The 23,240-nt window shown below is 32.6% G+C and overlaps 4 protein-coding genes across 6 annotated transcripts; 3 read left to right on the top strand and 1 right to left on the bottom strand.

The window, feature by feature from the left end:
• Positions 1–327: 327 nt before the first annotated feature.
• On the top strand, positions 328–2,490 carry LOC102602203 (protein EARLY RESPONSIVE TO DEHYDRATION 15). Its single transcript, XM_006357970.2, has 3 exons — positions 328–431; positions 1,582–1,947; positions 2,050–2,490. The coding sequence occupies exons 2-3, from the start codon at positions 1,605–1,607 to the stop codon at positions 2,193–2,195; spliced, it is 489 nt and encodes a 162-aa protein (XP_006358032.1). The 5' UTR covers positions 328–431; positions 1,582–1,604; the 3' UTR covers positions 2,196–2,490.
• Positions 2,491–5,192: 2,702 nt separating this feature from the next.
• Positions 5,193–5,811, top strand: LOC102601865 (dihydroneopterin aldolase 2-like). Its single transcript, XM_015313714.1, has 3 exons — positions 5,193–5,416; positions 5,520–5,571; positions 5,662–5,811. The coding sequence occupies exons 1-3, from the start codon at positions 5,193–5,195 to the stop codon at positions 5,809–5,811; spliced, it is 426 nt and encodes a 141-aa protein (XP_015169200.1).
• Positions 5,812–6,617: 806 nt separating this feature from the next.
• Positions 6,618–16,816, bottom strand: LOC102601080 (54S ribosomal protein L22, mitochondrial-like). 3 transcript variants are annotated; one of them, XM_006357967.2, is made up of 7 exons: positions 16,753–16,816; positions 9,727–9,896; positions 9,434–9,516; positions 8,688–8,843; positions 7,484–7,594; positions 7,161–7,227; positions 6,618–7,077 (listed from the first exon to the last, which is right to left on the bottom strand). In XM_006357967.2, the coding sequence occupies exons 2-7, from the start codon at positions 9,842–9,844 to the stop codon at positions 6,797–6,799; spliced, it is 816 nt and encodes a 271-aa protein (XP_006358029.1). In that variant the 5' UTR covers positions 9,845–9,896; positions 16,753–16,816; the 3' UTR covers positions 6,618–6,796. The 3 variants fall into 3 exon arrangements, with proteins under 3 accessions (XP_006358029.1, XP_006358030.1, XP_006358031.1); XM_006357968.2 differs by lacking the exon at positions 16,753–16,816 and adding an exon at positions 15,806–15,830; XM_006357969.2 differs by lacking the exon at positions 16,753–16,816 and adding an exon at positions 15,618–15,706.
• On the top strand, positions 10,991–13,771 carry LOC107062738 (uncharacterized). The gene is made up of 5 exons (XM_015313712.1): positions 10,991–11,122; positions 11,384–11,911; positions 12,030–12,173; positions 12,433–12,571; positions 12,669–13,771. Exons 1-5 carry the CDS (start codon positions 10,991–10,993, stop codon positions 13,769–13,771), a joined length of 2,046 nt encoding a protein of 681 aa, XP_015169198.1.
• Positions 16,817–23,240: the final 6,424 nt, after the last annotated feature.

Below are 23,240 nucleotides of genomic sequence, written 5' to 3'. Positions count from 1 at the left end.
TCATGATATTTTAATTTGGGCCATGGGTGGGTAAAGTATAGAAAATGGGTGGGTTTTCAATTTTTTTTGGATAAATAAATAAATAAAATCGGGTAAATCATTTAGATGATGACACGTGTCCATCCGTTAGATTCAAGGATATATACAACCCAAAAGAATGACGGTAAGGGCATATACAACCTTAAAGTTTAACGGAGGGTATTGACATACCATTTATGATAGTTCGGGGTATATTTGTCCCTTTTCCCTAATTTAATTCTTGTAAGTCAATCATTAAGTTGCCTTGGTCTTCCCCGAGCCTATGCTTCGGTTACGAACCTTCTAGGCTTGGTATTCTTGCTATAAATAGTAGACCTTTTTCCGATTGGAGATAAGACTTCATACGTGTACGAGTCGCTTCTGTAGTTGAAAGATATTTTCTTTTCGTTAAGGTACTGTAAATATTGCTATTATAGCTATTAGTTTCGAATTTTCTGGTTTTTTATTTGAGGTTTTGTATTTCCGTTCACCGATCTGTCGAATTATGTTTGAAATTTGGAATTTTTTGATGTAATTTTTGCTTAAAATGATTGATTTTTGGTTCTGATGAACTTTTTTTCTAGCGATCGTGAAGTATATTTGATTAGTATGAAGTTTGACTTGGAAGTGAGAAGTTTGACTAGAAAATGATTGATTTTTGGTTGTTTTTATTGATTGATGAACATCTTTTAGCTGAACTGTAATTGATCAATTGGAAGATGGAATTGAAATTTTAGTATTAAATTTCCGGTTTTTGATTTGAGATTTTATCTTTTGTTTCTCCGATCTGTGGAATTGTGTTTGAAATTTGGATTTTTTTGATGTAATTTTTGCTAAAAATGATTGATATTTGGTTGGGATGAGTTGTGAAGAACAGTTTTTTCTAGCGATCGTGAAGGATATTTTGATGAGTGTGAAGTTTGACTTGGAAGTGAGAAGTTCTACTGGAAAAATGATTGATCCAAATATACTTCCCAAGTCAAGGTCAATCAATCAACTGAAAAATGTTTGACTTGAAAAATTTGATCAGTTGGAAGATGGCTTTAAAGTAGGAAACTGCGACTATAGATTGTAGTTTTGATTAAACTTTTCATTGATTGATTGACCTTGAATTGGTCTGTGGCGATTTATAGTCGTTAATTTTATCTAAATTCCAAAAGGTCATTTTGATGATTATGTGAAATTTGTTTGAATAGATCTGTTAGATTTGAGGAGTTTTCGTGGTTAGAATTCAATAGTTTAGTTAAATCTGAAAGAATGATGGAGAAACAATAGTCGTTTTAGTAAGTTGAAATTGCAGTGGAAGTGAAGTATTCTTTTGATAGATGTTATTCATTAATTAGAGAATATTTGTTTGTAATCGGTACGTTTTTGTTATCATCATAGAATCATTCCTCAAGGGGGGTTTGTTAAAGTAGTTTTGCTGAAATTTCTAGTTTACTATGTTCTAGTTATTAGTTGAATGTTTGAGTTGCAGCGTCCTAGATTATGTGATCATATTTGGCTCTTTGCTGTGTTTATGCATTAATATGTTGGATTCATTCTTTTCTCAAATGTCTTCAGATAGCAATTTTGGAGAAAGAAGAATGGCTTTAGTTTCTGGAGGAAGGTCATCAACACTGAATCCGAATGCACCTCTCTTCATCCCATCTTATGTGCAACAAGTGGAGGACTTTTCACCTGAATGGTGGAATTTGGTAACAACTGCAACATGGTTCCGCGATTATTGGACGAGCCAGCATCAAGGAGAGGAATATGGCGATGATGATCTTGGGTTTGCTGGAAATGATGTTGCTGACTTGCTTCCCGAAAACATTGATCTTGATGTCGATGAGGATATTTTGAATATGGAAGCTCAGTTTGAAGAATTTCTTCAATCATCTGAAAGTGAGCAACAAGGCATCAAGTCATCACTCTCTGGTGTCAATGGTCTGTTTCAATTTGGTATACACCAATCTCCATTATCTACAATTCCATAGTCTATGATTCTCATGTCGTTGGTTCTTACTCGCATTTACCTCTTGACTACAGGCTTACCCAAGGGTTCTGAGGCACTCGTAAGGACACTGAGCATGCCAAAGCCAAAATCTCCTATTGAGCCTCCAAAGTTGTACGAGAAACCAGCAAAGATTGTTAGCCCAAAGAACAGCCTTCGCCGCATCCAGCAGCCCCGCTAAATGTAGTTTAGCTTAAGCAAAAGTTCTTTGTTTGTAGTTTGGGTGTATGTTAGTTCTTAATCTGCAGCTTTTAATCTTTGAAAAGCAGCAATTGAGAAAGTTTCAAGAGTCTTTAGTTCTTGTTATCTTTTGTATAGAGCAAGGTAGAGGTGGCACTTTTGTATCTAGCCTTGTTCATAGTTTTAGTATATCTTTTCATCAGTTTTTTAACTTTGTAAACATCAAAACTTGTCCAAAGTGAAAAAAAATATATGTAAAAATCAGTTGACAAAAAGAGCATGTCTTTTGAGTCTTATTTCTTGAAGAATGTTCTAAATTTCTGCCTTTCCTCATTAGTTTCAGCCTTTTGGGATGCAGGCCATTATAATTTTTGGCAATTCCTTGAGCCGTGGATGATCTATCGGAAACAACCTCTATTAATTTCAAAGGTAGGTGTAAGGTCTTGTGTATACACTCGTGAAATTAGGCTGGTACGTTGTTGTTTATATATATTAGGGTTGTTTTGAATTCAAATCATGATGCAATTACGAGGTCTCAGTCAAGTGTTGTTAATTGATAGGTACGCTCTATCAATCCTTTCTTGGCCTTGTGTCTATGTCACTTTTGGTAATGGTTAAGTACGCTCTCTATCAATAATCTCTTTAGGTCACCATTCAAATTTCAATATTCTATTTGTCTAAGCATTAATAAGTCATCTTTACTCAATATTTATACTGATTAAAAAAAATTAACACTGAATACATACAAAGATAATTAAATTAGGTACAAATTAGCTCCAAAATCAGTGTCATAAGATATTGTAGATTGCTTTTCGAAAATAACATGATATATTTTAGAAAAAAGTCTAAAAGATAAGCTTAATGAAAAGGTCCATTAAGCTAAAAGATCTTCCTCATCATTGGGCACTAGCTAGGAAGAGTCCAAGCTCCACTTTATTTCTTTTGTTTGGTTTTGGTCTAAGTTCATAGTATTAATTAATTAAAGCAATACTATATGAAAGTGATCCCACATTTTGTCTCTAATTTCATTAACAATAACATTCAACACGTAGACCCCAATTAGTAACAAGTGGACAACACTATGATTTCATTTGCTTTCATATAGGTATAAATTATAATTATGTTTTAGTGTTTTTTTCATTAGGACATCTTCATTACTATATTCTTTTTGGCATATTGCTTTGAAATGTTTTAATTAAATTAAAGATTTATCGAAAATATTCTTTATGTTTTCACAAAATAAGAATAAAATGTGTATAAATAGTATGTTGTTAACTAGTTAATGTAGCAAATAAAAGAAGAATAGGTCCATACGATCGACCTAGTGAATGATACTCATTATTTCTATAGGATCGACGTCATTTTTTGGACTTTTGAGGTCACAAATCTGCAATTTGGGATTATTAGTTTTTCATGTGTTAATATTAGTCCATAAATTTTACAGATACAACCGTCCGATTCCGTTTGGCCCCAAGTTTTATGGGTCAATTTGAAATGACTTAGTGAATGATACTCATCGACTTTACAGGCATAACATAAATTTTTTGGAGTTTTGTGGTCACAAAAAAAAAATCAGGATTATCTCAGTTTTTTATGTATATTAGTTCATGAATTTTTTGGAATATAATTGATTGATTCCGCTTTACCCCAAATTTTGTGGTGCGTCAGATTAGGGTATATGTAAATTTAGCTAATCAAGTAAAAGTGTATTTTCAAGTCTATCAATAGTTTGAAAATGAAACAAATAACTTACGACTCGGTGATTCCTGTTATTTTACACTATTTTCATTGTGACCACCCCCAATCCCCAGCCACCAAGAGGCTTTTTCTGTTTAGCAATTTTCTTAACGACTTTCATGGCATCAGCCAGCACCAGTAAGTACTTTAAAAAGTTTTTCTCTTTGTTTTCAGCATTTCTTATGTTCTGCAAAATTTGATACTCATTCACTTCTTTTTTTGTGGACATCTTTGATTGTGCAAACAATTTGGATTAGTGAAATGGGTTTCAATTGCTTCTTAATATATACTAACAATGTAAAGGCATTGTCTTTTTGTGTTTATTTAGTTTGAAATTGAAATATATCTCCGGTTCAAATTCATAAAAGGGGAAAAAAAGTTTGAGAATTTATGTAAAATTACTTCATTTGTCCCAATTTATATGACTTACTACTGGCTAGTCTAGTGCACAAAATATTCCGCGTTCATGTAGTGTCCGGGGAAGTGTTGCATCCAAACATCAATGGTTAATTTCATGGCTTGAACCCAGGGCCAGCTTATGGCGAATATACCGCAAAACTGCAAAACTGCAAAAATTCTAACTTTGTTGTCATATTGCATCCTGCAGTGCTAGTTAAATGTCTAATCAAATGTAAATCGTTGCAAAACCCCCCCAAAAAAAATCATGTTAGACCAAATTATGTGTAAAGATCATGATAGAATAGAAGGTTAGTTAGTAGTCAGGCGTTTTTCGTTCTCTTTCCTAGAGTTTTAGTCCTATTCCTTTTTTTCCCTTATTTTTTTATTTATATCATTGCTTGTTGTTTCAGTATCTTATTATCTTGTTGTTGTTTCTATTTGTTGCTATTGCATCTTTTTCACTGTTTGCTTAGTTGAGGGTCTTTTGGAAACAACTTATCTACCTTCTCAATGGTAGAGGTAAGGTATACGTATACTCTACCCTCCTCAGCCTCTCTACACACTAGGTTTGTTGACCTCTCCTATAGTATCGTCTTTAGTAGAGTTTAACCACCAATTTCAGGATGGATTGGTGTTAGAGTGGATAAAAGTCCTACATTGGTTCGGGAATGGACTGGTGGTCTCCTTATATGGACTTGGGCAATCTTCCCCTTATAAAATAACATTTGGGGTTGAGTTAGGCCCAAGTATCATATCTTTACAACTGGTGTGGTTCTTCCTCTATGTCTAGGACACCAGGACATCGAACCATGAACGAAGAAAGGCATGAGAGAAATGCATATTGGCTAGTGAATTGATTGAAATGGGCTGCTCTTTAAGAGGATCAATGACAAGTCCCATGGATATACCAAAAGGAGATAAGCTCGTGTTGAGGGGTTTAAAGTTCCATGGATATCACGGGGTGAATCCAGAAGAAACGAAGCTGGGACAGAAGTTCTTGGTGGATGTTGTTGCTTGGATTGATCTTCGACCAGCTGGTAAATCAGACTGCTTATCGGATACTCCAAGTTACACTGATATATACAAGTGAGTTGTCGTTGCAATTGTGCTTCATTTTCTTCTTCCTGAAGGTTATGATGGAAGATAAGAAGTTCTTAACGAATAATTTTTGTTGAAATAAATCCGTAAGAACATTCAGTCCTACATTGGCTTTGGGAAATTGTTCAATCAACTGGCCTGATGTTAATTTGCTGAGCAATTTTCTCTGTTGATCGTTATGTTTATCTCGATGTGACATTGACTTGATATCATTTTCATCTGAGAATTGGCAGAATAGTGAAAGAGATTTTAGAACCCTCAACATGTATCCACAGGTATTTGCTGTTCGTGTTCAAGTTGGAAAGCCTCATGTGGCTGTTCAAGGACCTGTTGACTACTTGGGCGTCGAGATCATCAGACACTGCAGAGATCTTGATGTGTAAAGCCAAGACATGTTGCTTGTATTAGTTTTTGTTATTCAAAATCCTATTGTTCAATGACTTATTTGATTGCAAAGCTAGTTTTTTCTCTTCATGTGTAGTGTTTAGAATCTTTTCCATCTGCATTTGTTGAGTGCATGATTAAGAATGAAAAGAAAGAAAACACAACAAAAAAGTTGATTCCTTTATATATTGCAAGTTATAACCCAAGAGTTGTAGTTTCTCATATGCTATGTGATTTCTTTTCAACTGCTTTAAGTATTGGTGAGCAGAGGTACTCGATACCTGTGCTTGTAGCAGTATTGACACTCTCATGGCACATGGACTATGAATAGTTATTACAAATTACGAAGACTTTTCATATCCTTCATTCATTTCTGGTCCCAAGGAAATTATCATAATGGCAAAATATTTGTTTGTATTAGCAAAAATTTGATCTTTGATTCATGAAAAAAGATAACACATCACATGTTTATATATTAGAATGAGAGAGAATGGAATGCTCCCTTTCGATAGGAAGGGTGTTAACCCTTTAGCGGATAACGTGTGCTTGAGGCAATCTGATATACCAAGCATCTCGCATTCACACAAGCTCCAGTGTGATGCTCAGAATCTACCCTAATGCTTGCATTAGGGGCTAATTCAATGACTCAAACCCATGACCTATCACATAGAGACAATTTTATCATTACTCCAAGACTCCCCTTAGCGTGTACTTATCCAACCCGAGTCAAAATTTATCGGGCCAATGAATTTCAGGTACCAGATAGTTAAATCGAGAAAAAAATAGAGGTACTTCAACAACACTATAAAAAGGAGAGAGTATTGCCTTGCAAGAAGAAAACAGAAACCAGGGATTAACTTAAGTTACAGCTCTTACAAAAAAAGAAATGTGATGAGATGCAATGGATTTTCATCAACCACTGATCTTTATGTAATTTGCATTGGTTTCTAAAAACAAAAAAAAGAACTACAATGGGGTCGTGGCTCATTCAGCAACAGCACCTGTGCCACTACTTCTAGCTTTGCTCTTGCGGTTCCATATTGGAGTAGTTTCGATGAGCTTATGAGGGACAAGACGTCTTTCGCGTTTAGTTAGCTTTTTGAAGTTGTGTACTCTCAACTTAGCTATCTCGGCCTCCTCTACCGGTGTTATCTCCCTAAGAACCACTGTCAGTCTACATTCTGGCCTCACCATCATTCCACACTTTCCTTTAGCATGGTAGGACAACCTTTTCTTAAAGAGTCCCTTCCCAAGAAATGCCTCAGCTGCATCAAACATGAACAAGGATGAAGTACTCCAAGGGTAGAAATGAGATGAAAACATGTAAAGTTATTGTATGTCATTTTACCAATAAGAAGACGATCCGGATCAAATCCATAGTTATGCACTGCATTTGCCCGAGCAGAGTGTATAACCTACACGAGAAATGTTCCCGTTATATCACACTTGAACTATGAGTAATCAACTTCTTTATACTTCTCATGTTAGACAATAGTAGTACAACTTGGGGGCTTGCTCTTTGGTGTTTGGGAAAGAACACTTGTCAAGGTTAGTATACAGCTTGGTGTGCTTTCTTGTGGATAGATGTGGCCTCCTGTTTTGACGGAACCGTAGGCAATATATTTGTCATAGAAGCAATTACTTTTAATATCAGATCTGCAGTGGCCTTACCTGATAGACAGTTTTGGCAGCTCGCTTTACCGTCACTTGCAACTGTAACAATGCATCTTCAACACGCATACCACGAACTAATGCAGCAACCAAGTTCACCTTCTTTGGGCTCTGAAAAGGACAACACGTTAAAATATAAAAGAATAGCAGGTCTAGGATTATTAGCAGTTGCTGCTGGTGGGAGTAACATCAATAAAGATTGTTAGTGATCCCAATCCAACAAACAGCAGAATTTTATAACTACCACATGCACTTCCAAGTTTGGAAAATTTATCTGAAAATCAGACAAGATTACAGACTAGGTAAAGGGGAGATGTCATGACTTGTAAAAATACAGACAAGTTATAAATGTAGAAAGCCCCAACAAACTGCTTGAATGATAAACCACTCAAACTCCACAAAGCATAGCTAACTCCAACCTCAATTAAAGGAGGGTTGTAGTAAGTTAATAGTCGCCAAGAAAAAGTTTATCTGTAGTTTAACTATGATCAATTCTTTGAGAATAGATGATTCATATAGGCAACCACAACTATTTCTAGACTCAAATGTAGTTGATTTGATATAAAAGTTGAAATAAGTCCTTTTTAACAGGAGAGAGATTTGCTGATACAAAGGATTACAATAGATTGGGAACAAAATTTGTCAAGAAAAATCAAACGAAGATGATAAAGAGAGAATTCCGAAAAAAATAAATGTTTCAGTCTCTGAGGGGCTGACCTAGCAGTCAAAGGGAACCAAGGGAATCCCAGTAAAGTGCAAACTGTGTACACTGGTAAATTCTTCAGATCTGTCTAAAACCTTGGTGAGTAGAGTTACCCGATAACTACATTGGTGAGAGGTAACAGGCAAGGATGGATTAAATGAGGTGCACGTAAACTGTCCCCAACACCAAAGATATCAAAAAAGAAAAGCAACTCACCCAATCTTAATTGTGGAGAACTATTTCCTGTAAATAAGGCCAACTCCCTTGGCCGACAGAGAGAATCTGGTAGAAAAACTGTGTGGATGGCTGCCCTGTAAGGAGAGAATCTGGAAGAAGACATTTAGGAGTTCGGGAGACTTTCCTAAGCAGGTAATGCTAGGTTAAAGGTAGCAGCAGGTGGATGCTATGTAAGGTGAAGAAGAAAGTTTTAAAAACTCCACCTAGAAAGAAGCAATAAAACATATAATTCTCATAAAACCAGAAGGCTGTGGCATCTCATACCTGTTTTATACCCTTCAAAATAGCTTGAACTTTTGAAGGTTTAGAAATTGCTTTCTCTGCTTCTGTACTTCCCGTACTTGATGGTAACATTGGTGTTAATGGAGAAGAAATTGGTGTTGCATCGTCGGCAAGTAATGTCCTTGAACTAGACAAACCCTATCAAAAGTAAAATAAACATTTAAAAACAATGGAACTGTTTGAACCAATTAAATTCTAGTTTTGCAGGTGAACCATTTTATAGCTAAAGAACATAAGCCCCGACACCACAGTTATCAAAAAATAAAGAAAAAAGAAGCACAAGTGCCTTTTGTAGCTTGCAAGTTGTAAGTCATTATAAGTAACTGAATAGGTATATCTATACTGGAGAAGTAGATGTCAAAATAAGAAAAGCATTTGTAAGAAAACATATTGTGTTAATGTCCTTATAGATATAACTATTAGTGTATGTGCATAAAACTTTCTTGATAGGTAGTAACTATGTGTACATTAAGGTACTCATATTTAGATCGTTTTGTAAATATCTCAATGCAGGAGTTAGCTGCTTGAATGACGCATGCTTTAGTCTAACACCCTAACAACTATGAACATAAGATAAGATCTCCAACTAATGAATTTTTTGTTACCATGAAGCTCTACCACATAAAATGTTTATCCCACTGAAACAAGAAAAACACAATCACAGAATATCAACTCAGCACACCATAAATGGGCACAATAGATCAAGTAAAGGACATTTTAAGTATTACCAGATGTTGTAGATATTGGTACAATGGCCTTGAGATGCAAGGGGAAAGTGTATTTTGCAGCCTTGGTAAATAAGGCACCTCACCTAGAAAATGCATTATGTTCAACCATCAAATAAGTTGATGTATAACTTGAGACATCAGAAATGAAAAGGACTTGAAGGCAACTAAAAGCAGATCTTTGAACCCCATAATCGATTTGCTTTTACTGTTGTTGCATCGTCTATTTACACTGATCATGAGACACTCCTAACATCAGTTTTATCATACTCCACACAGAAAAAACTAAGATTTACCGAGTACTGGAGTTGCCTTTGAGTGAAACAATGAATTGAAAGGAACAGTTAGATTTTGTTGATATCTCTTCCCAGCCTGACGAAGTATGCACTGAAAATGACGTTCCCAGCCCACCATTTCTTCAGCTAAACGAAATCCCCCTCAATACCTCTAGACAATCTCAGTTCGTCTACAAAGCAGAGAAGCATAATAATTATTTTAGTCTGTTAATGCAAGTCAATGTTCCCTGTGAAAACATTAGAAAAGAATGAAAAGTAAAATAAAATTCTCTAAGAGCACAATCGAGAGAAAAATATGATCTTCCATCTGCACAGGTACAAACAAGTACATGTAGAAATCTCCAAGCATTTTTTCCACTATTGAGATTTGCTAGATCACACACTTGGGTGCAGCTAATAGTTTCCCAATAGTTTATACAAGCGATAACAGAGAACATTGTCACTGTAAGCTTAACAAAGCACAATTGGACGTAAAAGTTGTCCACCTATGGTCACTTTATATATACACTAGAAAGCTGACGCCCATGCATTGACAAGCCTAACATATTAAGTATTCAATTGTTGTTTCCTTTTATTTCAGTGTTCTTGTATCAATAGAAACAATGGTCCATGTAAAATGAAAATACATAAATCATTAGATAAGTATAATCAGATAACTTTTACTGCCTAATCAGATAATTTTACTGCATAATAGGACATTTTTCTTTATTGTATAATACTTGCATATGAGAGCCTTAGAATTATGTACAATTCTAAGCTACTCAGGGTGTATCTTCAAGGACAACACAAAAATCATTTTATCCATTTTTGCACAGCTTGCCAGTGAGCCTTGGCCATTGCAAAACAACATAGAAGAAATTTATAGTACCTCTATTTCCAATCTACGTGCTTATTACATAGGCATCAATTATGGATATTTTACATGGATAGAAAAAACCATGGATTTCTCACATTAATCGAACTTATAAGTTGCATGAGTAGAACAAGCTTAGACCATTACCAATATCTGATACACATTATCTTCACAATGTGGTTGGAGACGCATAAATTAGGAAAGGGAAGGAGATGCAGTTGGATCAGCTGAGCTTTTTAGATTCAGCTCTTATAGCTCGCAGTTGCAATTAAAAAGATAGTTTCCTCTCATGTGATCTTGTGCATATCTGGTGCGACATATATGCGCCAGGCATACACGTGTGTATATATTTGTAAAAGGCACAGGCTTAGTAAGAGTCTGGACTTTATAAAGTGTACGGAAGATTGCAACATGACCGATGCTGGCTATTCGGGGGACATTTTCACCTGGACTAATGGTGGAAGGCTCAGTAAGAGAATACTAATAAAACTAGTCAGGGTTATGTATTTTGATAAATGGTCTCGGAGCTTCCAAATGGTTAAGGTCAGATATCTTCCAAGAACAGGTTCTGATCATAGAATGTTGTTAATGACTTGTCACTTGTGGTACTATCGATCCTCCAAAAGTTAAGTATTTCAAATTCCTAAGCTTTTGGATTGATCAAAATTATTTTATTGACACCGTAAAAGAGTCATGGCAAAACGAGATTAAGGGTAATTCTATGTGGATTCGACAACATAAGTTGAAGAGACTGAGCAAATGCTATAGCCTATGGTCTAAAACATCTATTGGCAATGTTTTGAGAAAGTAAAAGAGACAGAAGAACAGGTGGAGAAGGCAGAATTAGTTTATGCCTCTCACAACAGTGATCAAAATAGAGGTTATCTTCATGCCAAATATGCTGAGCAGATTCACTGGTTAAAAAAAGAATCCTCCATTCTAAAACAGAAGTCAATAATTAAATGGCAGGAAGATGGAGATAGTAACACTAAATACTTTCATAGTGTTATTAGACATAAAAGGAAGAGAGTTCATCTCTATAGAATTAAAGATGAGCAGGACAACTGGCTTCAAGGTGATGAAAGGATTGCAGAAGCAGCCACTAGACACTTCAACAGTCTATTTTCACAAACCGATCAGCAACCGGAATTTAAGATCCTGGATAACATAGAAAGTATTATTACTGATGAAGATAATGATCTACTTACTGGCATTCCAAACTCAGAGGAAATCTACCAGGCTATAACATCTCTGAACCCTGATAGTGCCCCTGGTCCTGATGGTTACAATGGCAGGTTCTACCAAGCTACTTGGGATACTATAAAGGATGATGTGAGTAATATGATTGTTGATTTTTTCAGCGGAGCCAAACTCACAAAATTTTACACACAAACTTGCCTTATTTTGCTACCTAAAGTAGAGTCCCCTAGTAATTTCTCACAACATACAGCTGATTTACTTAGTTGTTGGATCAGGAGGAGGTAGCAAGAGACGGAAGACCTGGTGGAATGTAATTCCACATTGCATTTGGTGGACAGAGTGGAAGGAGAGGAATAGTAGGAATTTTGAAGATATATCCAATTCCATTCACAAGGTTAAATGGAATTGCATTGTATCTCTATATTTTTGGTGTAAAGAGATAGGATTAGAGGATTCACATCAACTTTTAGAATTCTTAGGATCCTTGTAAGTATCCCCAGCATATCCTTAATGCTGAAGGATATAATGTTACCAATTCTCAGAAAAAAATATCCTTCCACGACTTGTTTCTCAGAATCAAACTGGTTTTATTAAAGGCAAAATGATCACTGAGAATATTTTACTAACTCAAGAGTTGGTTCGTGATCATGAAGCTTGATATGGCTAAAGCTTATGACATAGTTTCACGGCTTTTCCTAAAGTCTGTTATTAGAAAAATGGGGTTCTCTAAGATATTCATTGATCTAATTCAGAGACTGACATCAGAAGTGTGGCACTCTGTCATGATCAATGGTATAAGGCATGGTTTTTTCCATTCTACCAGGGGTCTCAAACAAGGAGACCCTCTATCTCCTGGTTTGTTTGTCTTGGCTGCTGAAACTTTATCCAGGGTCCTTAATCAACTCTATGATAAACAAAGGATGCATTGGTTACTCTATGCACCAGAAGGGCCCTTTGATCAATCACTTGTGCTATGCTGCTGACATAGTCATGTTCTCTTCCGGCAACATGAGAACTATCAAGATGATCATGAAGACTTTGAGACAGTATGAGAGGGAGTCTGGACAAATGATCAATATTGACAAAAGTGTCTTCCTGACTGCCACTCACTCACCTGATAGTACAAGAAGGATGATTAACAGAATCAATGGTTATAACCATCAACTGTTTCCTATGAAATATCTTGGATGCTCTATTTTCCAGGAAGAAAGAGAGCTTAAACACTTTGCTGATATTGCTAAAACAATCATGAACAAGGTTCAAGGATGGCATGGGAATATTCTTTCTTCAAGAGGAAGGTCCAACATTATAAAACATGTACTTCAGTCACAAACTCTTCATATTTTGGCTGCTATGTCCCCTCCTAAGGACATTATCAAACAAACTATAGGGTACTTTGCTAACTTTTTCTGGGGGCAAACAGATAACAAAAAGAGGTATCACTGGAGTTCTTGGGCTAATATGTGTTATCCCCTTAAAGAGGGTGGGACAGGATTTAAAAGACTTGAAGACATATGTAAAGCTTTTGCTGCAAAGAGATGGTGGAGACTGAGAACTGAGAACAATATATGGTCTCAATTCATGATGCACAAATATTGTCAAAGAGGCCATGTGGTGGCTAGGAAGATTCAAAGATATCATTCCTCTATTTGGAAAGATCTCTTGAGAATTAAAGCTGAGGTAGAGCCTTTCATGTTGAGGAAGATTAATGACGGTCAAATTTCCTTTTGGTGGGACAATTGGAGTGGCATAGGTTCACTAGTCCTTTATCATCATACAGACAGCAGTCCAGGAAACCTCACTGTTGCCGATTGTCTAGATGGAGATCACTGGGATATGGATTATATATCTAGATTACTGCCTAACAACATTTGCCAAATCATCCAAAGCGTGAATATTGGTCCCAGGAACTGGAAAGATCAGGCTATTTGGACAAGTGCTCATCAGGAAATTCTCTTGCGCAAGTGCTTTTCAAAACCTCAGAAGCACTAGACCTGAAAATTTTATCTGGAAGTGCATATGGAGTAAGAATCTTCCTTCCAAAATAGTGTTCATTACCTGAAGAGCCATTAAAAGAAAACTGCCAATGTTTGACAGAATAAAGAAATATGCCACGAATGTTGACCATATGTGCAAATGTTGCACACAACCTGTCGAGGAGAGTATTCTAAATGTCTTCATTCATGGGGAGATGGCTACTAGAGTCTGGAAATACTTTGGGGATTCTATGGGCATTAACATGCAAAATTAGAGTATTCAGGTCATGATTTTATCTTCGTGGCACTGCAACTCTAAGAACTCTATGATGAGAGTGGTTTGCCAAAGCATCCCTATCTTTATTTGTTGGGAAATTTGGAACACATGGAGCTCAATAAAGTACAACCAAAAAAGATATTCAGTGGGCAAGATATGTTATGAAGTATCTCAACATCTAATAAGATTCATGAACAACAAAGGCTACAAGATGGACACAAACTACAATTGGAGTAGCATTTGTAAAGCTATGGAGTCTTATAAGGCCAAGCTGTCCAGTAAACCAATTACATGGAATAAGCCTCCTGAAAATATTATTAAGGTTAAAACAGATGGTAGCAGTACTATACAAGAAAACAAAGCTGGAATAGGAGGCATTGCAAGAGACTACAAAGGGGATATCATCATGGCATTTGTCAAATCTATATCGTTCTGCTCCAATAACAATGCAGAAACCAAGGCTGCCTCATTTGTCTCAACTGGATAGATTTCAATGACACCAGAGATAGTATTTTGGGGGTGGACTCCATGATGGTGGTAAAATGGTTGGAAGGAGCCTATATTGTTCCTTGGGATCTTGAACACGAGGTGGAGCATATGAAGAGAATCATAGAGAAAAGGCATATCAAAGTCCAACACTGTTTCAGGGAAGCAAACACTGTAGATGATGCTTTGGCTAAATTTGGCAATAAATCTCCAGATAACTTGATAGCTAATATGTTCGTCTCATTGCAGGAACTTCCACATGAAGCTAGAGGACCAATTAGAATGGACAAAGCTCAGCTTGCCAACTTCAGAATCAAACATAAATGAAGTAAATGAAGCACAACAATGGTAAAGGAAGAGGGAGCTGCACGCAGCAGAAGTATAAAGATACACAAAACATCAACGATCTTTATCTTTTGTATAGCATAGTAGTTTTTTTTTTTTGGCGTACCTTGGTATTAACTTCATACTGAATGTACTACATATCCAATGTAAAACTAGTACCTTTTATTTACTTATGATGTTCCTTAAGGACTTAGGCTAAGAGATCCACTCCCACTTTTTGCTGAGAACATAGCTAATTAGAGTGTCTTTAATCAGTAGTGTTCTCTCTAAGGAAGTGTTCAATTGAAGTCCGGAAATATCTTTTGATGTGTAACTAGGGAGATATGGCGTAGCCCTCCTCTCAAGTATATTTTGAAGTTTTATTAACAAGGTAGGGGGTCAATGCCAAAAAAAAAAGTGTTCATGTGTGCGTTAGTACACCTTAGCCACTTATATATATATATATATATATATATATATATAAAAAAAAAAAAAACATAGAATCCAAAAACTAAAGTCTGAGTAACATAACAAGTAATAACTGACCTATAGTTAATGTATTGATTGATTGTAAGACTGTAACAATGAAATAAACCCAAATTCTTTCATAGACATTTCATCAAACAGGTTACATACACAACATAAACTGAACAAATACACTTCTGGGTACCATTGAAATCCAACTTTTGAACAATCAAGAATCAATTTTTCCTACATATATCAAGAAATAGACACAAACCAACAAAAACCCAAGTTTATATTTCCATTATTTTACCATTAAAAGTGCATTGTATCAGCTAAACAAACACACTTCTGGGGTACCATTGAAATCCAAGTATTTGAACAATCAAGAACTGATTTTTCCTACATATATCATCAAATATACACAAAACTATATAACCCAATTGGCAATATTCACTAAAAGTTCATTGTGAGAAGAAGAAAATCAAAGAAAAAACTTACATCAGGTTTCGCCGGAGAAAGATGGTTAATCTCAAATCGGATGCATAACTGTATTCTCGATTTTTGGCATATAAATAGCTTCGAAGTATAACTGCTTTCTTCTCTCGATTGTATAACCTAATAATCTCTATTTACACCTCTAAATTTTAATTAAATAAAGTTAATTATTAATACAATTTGGCCAAAGTGCATCACCGCATCGTTGAAGTTACTTTAGGTGTCTTAAAAAAAGATGTGGAACCACATTCTTTATTGAAACCAATTTCTAAAGTCTATGCCCGTTTAACATTAAGGGCATTTGTTGTCCCTTGTGAACTCGAGACGAATATTTTTCCGGTTCTTTTTTTTTAACTACTATTAGCTACCTATTCAACAAAAGGTAATCATAAAATGATTAGTAATATTAAACGTGATATGAAATAATTAGTAAGACCTTATACATATATATATATATATATATATATATAAAAAAAAAAAAAACATAGAATCCAAAAACTAAAGTCTGAGTAACATAACAAGTAATAACTGACCTATAGTTAATGTATTGATTGATTGTAAGACTGTAACAATGAAATAAACCCAAATTCTTTCATAGACATTTCATCAAACAGGTTACATACACAACATAAACTGAACAAATACACTTCTGGGTACCATTGAAATCCAACTTTTGAACAATCAAGAATCAATTTTTCCTACATATATCAAGAAATAGACACAAACCAACAAAAACCCAAGTTTATATTTCCATTATTTTACCATTAAAAGTGCATTGTATCAGCTAAACAAACACACTTCTGGGGTACCATTGAAATCCAAGTATTTGAACAATCAAGAACTGATTTTTCCTACATATATCATCAAATATACACAAAACTATATAACCCAATTGGCAATATTCACTAAAAGTTCATTGTGAGAAGAAGAAAATCAAAGAAAAAACTTACATCAGGTTTCGCCGGAGAAAGATGGAGAAGAGCAAACTGCAATTAATTAAAAATTTGGGCCCTCATTTGTAGTCTATTTTATTTTGTTTATTTATCTAATTTTCATTGGGCCTATAGATCCATAAGGTATAGCCCTTTATCCATTAAGCCCAAAACATTTTTTATCCAAAAAGTATTTATATAATTTATGGAAGAAATTGGAAAATAATAATTTTTGGACTGTTAAATATTAATTAAGTTTGAGCAGTTTTAAAATTATTCGATTATTTATCACTTTTTAATATGAAAATGAAACTTTGACAGAAATGTTTTTAGTTATAACATGAAAAAACTCAAGAATTTTTTGTGAAATTTAAATAGATAAATATCTAAACTCCATAGATCACTCGTGTAGTTTGAAACTCTCGTAAATTTTTAAATTCTTTAACACATCAGAGTGAAGCTCCATTTGTCAAGACTTTAAACTCAAACATCATGCATGTACAGAATAATTTGAGCGGTTCGTAATACTAGATAATTTATATATATGTTCATAACCTATATATGAATGCCAACTTTAAACGGATGGAATGCTACATAGCAAATTTATACACTATAGAACTTATATGATGAATTTTGATTTTGGCGACATTTGCTAGTTACATAAATCTCATTTGTTGGTACCTATTTAAATTGTGTCACTAGTTAACTATCTAAGTAGTTTGTTATTAAATAAATCTCATCCGTAAACGTCTATATAAATTGTGTCACGAACTAACTACTTAAAAGATTTGTCATTAATTAAATTTCATCCACTTGTCATTAATTAAATCTCATCCGATGATACCTACATAAATCGTATTACTAGCTAATAACTACGTCATTAATTAAATCTCATCCGTCAGTATCTATCTAAATCATGTCACTAATACCTAAATCGTTCGTCGTTAATTAAATTTCATCCACTAATACCTATAAATCGTGTCACTAGCTAACTACCTAAATCGTTCATAATTAATTAAATACCATCCATCAATACTTAAAAAATGTCACTGCTAACTATATATACGTCGTTTATCATCCATTGCTATACGATCTTCTTCTTTTTTTTCTTCGTTATTTTTTTTAATGAAAATACATTAGTATCATTCTTGATACCTTCATAAGTTTCAATTTGATTAATTTAATTAATACAAAATTTACTATCAAGTTTACATAAATACCTACCTATATAGGTATGGTATGAATGAATAAAATTATGAAAAAATCATCTCAATATAAATTTTAACATCGTTAAATTTCTATTTTTCTATTTTGCTAATATGAATTTTTACTATGTGATTCGTTTGTCGTTAAATTTCTAATTTTCTGTTTTACTAAAATGTTAGTAAAACATAATTCGTCATTAAATTTTCTATTTCTCGGTAGAAATTAGTGTGCGATCAATTCCCACTTATTCATCGTTAGGTCCTACCAATATCCAGGAAAATCATATAAATATTTTTCTAATAATAGTTACCAATAATTTGAGAAAATTCTTACATTTGACACACACTCTCAAGACTTTTAGGATATAGAAATTTAAAATGCAAAATCCGTCATTAATAGTAGCTCATTATAATTTTTTTAATTATACTTGCATCCTTTAAGATCCAACAACAAAATTTAATGGGAAAAAACTATTAGCTACGAGCATTAACTTAATAACAAAAAACTTCTTCTTTTTTCAACTAAATAATTTTCCAAAAGGCACAAACATTTCCTAATTAATTACTACAATACTAAAACTTTTAAGATGAAAGAAAATGTTGTAAATACCTAAGAGCATCTTCAACAAATAAATATCTCCAACTTACTATACTCAAAATTCCAGCACTAATTTTCTCCACCATTGCTTTTCCATCTTCAAGCTTCAATCCTAACCGTAAATCCGCAACGAGACCGCTAACGGTCTCGATCGAGCAACACCCGGGCGGTGGTAGCTCCTCCGAAAACCATCCTTCTAACCCTAAAACAAACCTACCTTTCCCTTTACAATTCATCACATTGAAAACCCCTTTATACCCTTCCAAAATTACGTCCCACATTATTCTCACGTCTCCCAGGGTATCGAACGATCCCAAATCCCCATTCTTGATATTAGTGACGGAGCCAGGAATCCTAACAAAGAAATTCAAAAAAATAATTATTGGTAAATACATTTTAAGTATCCATAAAATTCGACAATGTGTGTATATATATACTCCCTATGTCCCATTTTTTTTTTTAAAATGATCAAAATTCAAACATAAAAGCTTCTTAATTTTTTGCAATAATTTTTTTATATTTGAATACTACTTTAAGAAATAGTATAAAGCATCGTTATTAATAACTTAATATAAACTTTGAACATAAACACTTCTTTCCGTTTGAAATAAAATTTATATATTTGAAAGACAAATAATAAAAAACAGTATAACCCACCCTAATTAACAACTTAAAATATTTTTTAAAAAAAACAGTATAAACCACCTTGATTAATTAGGGAAAATATTTAAAAACATGATTAAGAAACTTGATTGACTCTCAAAATTCAGAGAGAATAACTTTCTACAAAAAGAATTCAACTGAACACACTTACCTCCTCAGATATTGCTCAACATCGATATCGAATCGAAAAACACCTTTTTTGTCGAAACTAAGTTGATTTCCATGCTTGACTAAACTCACCACACACGTAGAGTTTTTATAAATGTTTAGTGCAAATATGACGTTTTTAAGCGAAATACAAGGTTTTGATGGCGGTTTCCATCGACGGTTACTCGCCGTCTGACCGAGGGCGAATAACCGCCTATAAGAAACACTCAAATCATCGTCATCATTATTATTATTATTATTATTATTATTAAAATTATGAAGTGTTGATAGAGAAGGATAATGAGAACAACAAAGGGGTTGCCATATTTGATCTAAAGACATAGAAATTAACCATGATTTGCAAACACATGAAGAAATTGCTAGGGTTTTTGGATCAAGATGAGTTGCTACAAGAATAACAACTTGCCATGGAGGTGGTTGTTTTTGTGATGATAATGAAACTATGGACATTTTTTTTTTTAATTTTATATGAAATAAGATAAGATACTCTAGAGAGAGATTTTATCCGATTTTAGTTAATTTTCTATATATAAGTTTTAGTTAAGTGTATATATATATATAAGTGATGACACGTGTTGAGTTCTTGAAAATTTTGCATGTTTGGTGGCATGCCACGTATATGTAATTTGGCTACTCACACATTAGTCCTAGTTTATTGACACGCTGCAAGGATAAAGATTATGTCTGTGTCCGGTGTGCATTATTCAGATTAAATTAAAAAATTAAATTAAATTTTAATTTGAATTGATTTTTTATGTTTTTGATTTAATTTTGGATTAATAATTACTTTGTTTGATTTTTTTAGTTTGATTTCGGATTTAGAATAGAAAAGAAAAAATAAAAAAACTAATTTTATATATAAGTTTAGAATTAAGTTGGAGTTAACCTTTTTAGTTATTGCCTTTCATTATGATTATGTTCATATTTTATGTTTGGACATCTATAATTGATATGCCTATAAGTATTGTATTTTAAATTTTACTTCTAATTTATATTAGAAAGTATATTTAAGGGATTCAATACTCACTTCTCCTAGTATATATATATATATTTTCAAATTATAAATATAACTATGATTATGTTATTAATTAATGACATAACCGAATAAACCAAATCGAAAAAATCTAAACCGAATAAAAAAAAATCAAACCAAATCAAATCTATTTTGATTCGAATTGAGTTACACCTTTTCAAAAATTAAAAATTAAAAAATTCAAATTCAAATGCACACTCTTAAATTCTGATATCAATAATGAAGTTCGATAAATTTATTTTATACTGAAAAAATTGGAATAAAGCGTTGTGATGTTCAGAATATTTATAGTTCATTAGCAAAGTTCACATATTAATTCGTCTCAATCTCGACATATTGAGTAGTAATTCTATCGTCTTCGATAAATATTTATGATCTTTAAAATATTTACATGAAAATTTGTCTTTTCTTTCGATATATTTATCAATTGTTAATCGTGATCAGTTTATTATCTTTAATAAATATTTATAATCTTTAAAATATTTACATAATGATTTTGTCTTTCCGATCGACATATCAAATCATAATATGTTTTTGTCTTCAATAAATATTTACGATCTTTAAAACATTTACATAAAAATTTATCTTCCCTTTCTACATATATATTAAAGACTAGCTTATTGTCTTCAATAAATAATTACAATCTTTTAAGACATTTGCATAATGGTTTATCTTTCCTCCCAACTGTCCCGACATATCAAATCGTGACCAACTTATTTCTTGAATAAATATTTACAATCTTTAAAATATTTACATAAAGATTTGTCTTTTCTTCCGACATATCAAATCGTGATCAACTTATTGTCTTCAATACATTTTTATCATCTTTAAAGCATTTACATAATGAATTGTCTTTCCTCCAAACATATCAATCGTGACGAGGTTATTGTCTTCAATAAATATTTACAATACTTAAAACATTTACGTAATGATTAATTTGTCGTTGCCCCCGACATATCAAATTAATAGTAACTTTGTTGTCTTCAATAGATATTTACACGAAGATTTGTCTTTTCTTCCGGCACACATATCAAAATAGATCATGACCAGTTTATTGTCAATATATATATACAATCTTTAAAATATTTACGTAGTGATTTGTTTTTGCTCTCGACATATCAAATAATGTTCAGATTATTGTCTTCAATAAATATTTACGATCTTTAAAACATTTTACATAAAGCTATTTTTCTTCCCTTCCTACATATATATATCAAAGACTAGCTTATTGTCTTAAATAAATATTTATAATTTTTTAGGACATTTATAGCTACTAGAAAATTATAAATTACCTGCGAAATTTATTTGGGGATTATTTTCGTAGCAGTTTTCTACGATTTTTCATGCGGAAATATGAAATTCCTAAATTCTAGACGTTTTTACATACGAAAGATTTTTTTTTCCAGAAAAATTGGTAGGTAAATTTGGCGTCATTTTCACAAAACTATTTCCTGGAAAGTTATTTGGGGGGAATAATTTGCAAGTACCATTTTCATAGTTAAATTCACAAGTAATGAAAAAAATATTTTTTTTTATCTATTTGAAAGAAAATTCCTAGATAAACTTATTTGCGAATTTAGCTAAAAAAAATTATCTAATTTTTTTTTATATGTGGTATTACCTGGGAATTTTCATTTCACAATTTTTTGGGGGATTTATTTTTTAGAAATTTACTTGGAAATTTTCTTACTTGAAAAATTACTTGGGGATTTCATTATTGTGAATTTGATTGGAGATTTTTCGAGGGATTTACTTGAAAATAGGCATACTTAAAAAAATTTAAATATAATTTAAATGGAAATTTTCTCTTGGAATCTAAGGATTTTTAAATTTGGAATCTTCGAGGAATATTTCCTTAAAAATATATTTACAAAAATTAGAAAATTATAATAATATAAAAAATGTCATTGATATTAGAATAATTTTATTGTTAAATATTTATTCTACTTTTTAGGTTAAATAAATTAGTATACAATATTATCAATCTAATACGATGTTGGAACATTACCATAAATGTCAGAATCAATATGATTAACTTATATAAAATTAATATTTAATCTCAAAATCAAAGATGCCAAATTTTTTTTTGATTTTTTGATTTGAAAGATACAAAACATTAAAATAATATGACTAGTTTTTATCCAATGGAAAAATAATTATCATAAATGTAATCAATTTTGATTTAAGATTATTTTATATTAAATTGTGTATTACTATGTAAATCAAGCACTATTTTTAAGTAGAGAAAAATTCAATTATATATATTATTACGTGAAGTTTAATTACCCCTTGTTGATAAAATTATATGAAATGAAAAATCAATATTTTTTTATTATACATTCCATTGATATATCTTTTGTTTACCAGCATTAAAAATGATCTAATTTCTCTATAGTAAGTTATTAAGCGATATTTATTTGCAAATATATAATCAAATTAAAATTATAAATACCATCACTATCTAATAAGATATGCTATTGATTATTGATTATAACTTCCCTGCACTTTAAACTTATAATTATATTTATAATTTTAGTTATTTATTTTAACAACTTTTGTATGTGTAATTTAAATTTTGTCTACATTTAATATGCTTAGTTATGATCTTATCTCATAGAAAGTGAGTGTTAAAGAAATTTAAATAATAATTAATATGTTTACAAAGAATTTTTTAAAAAAATTATTAGAATATATTCACGAGGCTAGTAAAAATTTTTGTAGTAGGAAAATTCCCTTATTTTTAGTATATTTTATAAGAAAATTTGAAAGTTGGTATATTTTGTATGAAAATTCGCAAGTAAAAAATAATTACCTACTAAGATTTTACCTATGTAATCCA

The sequence above is a fragment of the Solanum tuberosum genome, unplaced genomic scaffold (assembly GCF_000226075.1).
Source record: "Solanum tuberosum cultivar DM 1-3 516 R44 unplaced genomic scaffold, SolTub_3.0 scf00249, whole genome shotgun sequence".
Taxonomy (NCBI): domain Eukaryota; kingdom Viridiplantae; phylum Streptophyta; class Magnoliopsida; order Solanales; family Solanaceae; genus Solanum; species Solanum tuberosum.
This window is presented reverse-complemented; position numbering and strand designations above follow the sequence as displayed.

Coding starts and splice junctions, on each gene's coding strand:
- LOC102602203 (XM_006357970.2), top strand. CDS start 1,605: ATGGCTTTAGTTTCTGGAGGAAGGTCATCAACACTGAATCCGAATGCA. Junction 1,948..2,049: donor ATCACTCTCTGGTGTCAATG/GTCTGTTTCAAT, acceptor TCTTGACTACAG/GCTTACCCAAGGGTTCTGAG.
- LOC102601080 (XM_006357967.2), bottom strand. CDS start 9,844: ATGGTGGGCTGGGAACGTCATTTTCAGTGCATACTTCGTCAGGCTGGG. Junction 8,844..9,433: donor ACCAATATCTACAACATCTG/GTAATACTTAAA, acceptor TACTTTTGATAG/GGTTTGTCTAGTTCAAGGAC. Junction 7,228..7,483: donor CTGCCAAAACTGTCTATCAG/GTAAGGCCACTG, acceptor TTTCTCGTGTAG/GTTATACACTCTGCTCGGGC.
- LOC107062738 (XM_015313712.1), top strand. CDS start 10,991: ATGACCGATGCTGGCTATTCGGGGGACATTTTCACCTGGACTAATGGT. Junction 11,912..12,029: donor GGGATACTATAAAGGATGAT/GTGAGTAATATG, acceptor CACAACATACAG/CTGATTTACTTAGTTGTTGG. Junction 12,572..12,668: donor GCACTCTGTCATGATCAATG/GTATAAGGCATG, acceptor AACTTTATCCAG/GGTCCTTAATCAACTCTATG.
- LOC102601865 (XM_015313714.1), top strand. CDS start 5,193: ATGGGCTGCTCTTTAAGAGGATCAATGACAAGTCCCATGGATATACCA. Junction 5,417..5,519: donor AGTTACACTGATATATACAA/GTGAGTTGTCGT, acceptor TAAATCCGTAAG/AACATTCAGTCCTACATTGG. Junction 5,572..5,661: donor GTTCAATCAACTGGCCTGAT/GTTAATTTGCTG, acceptor GAGAATTGGCAG/AATAGTGAAAGAGATTTTAG.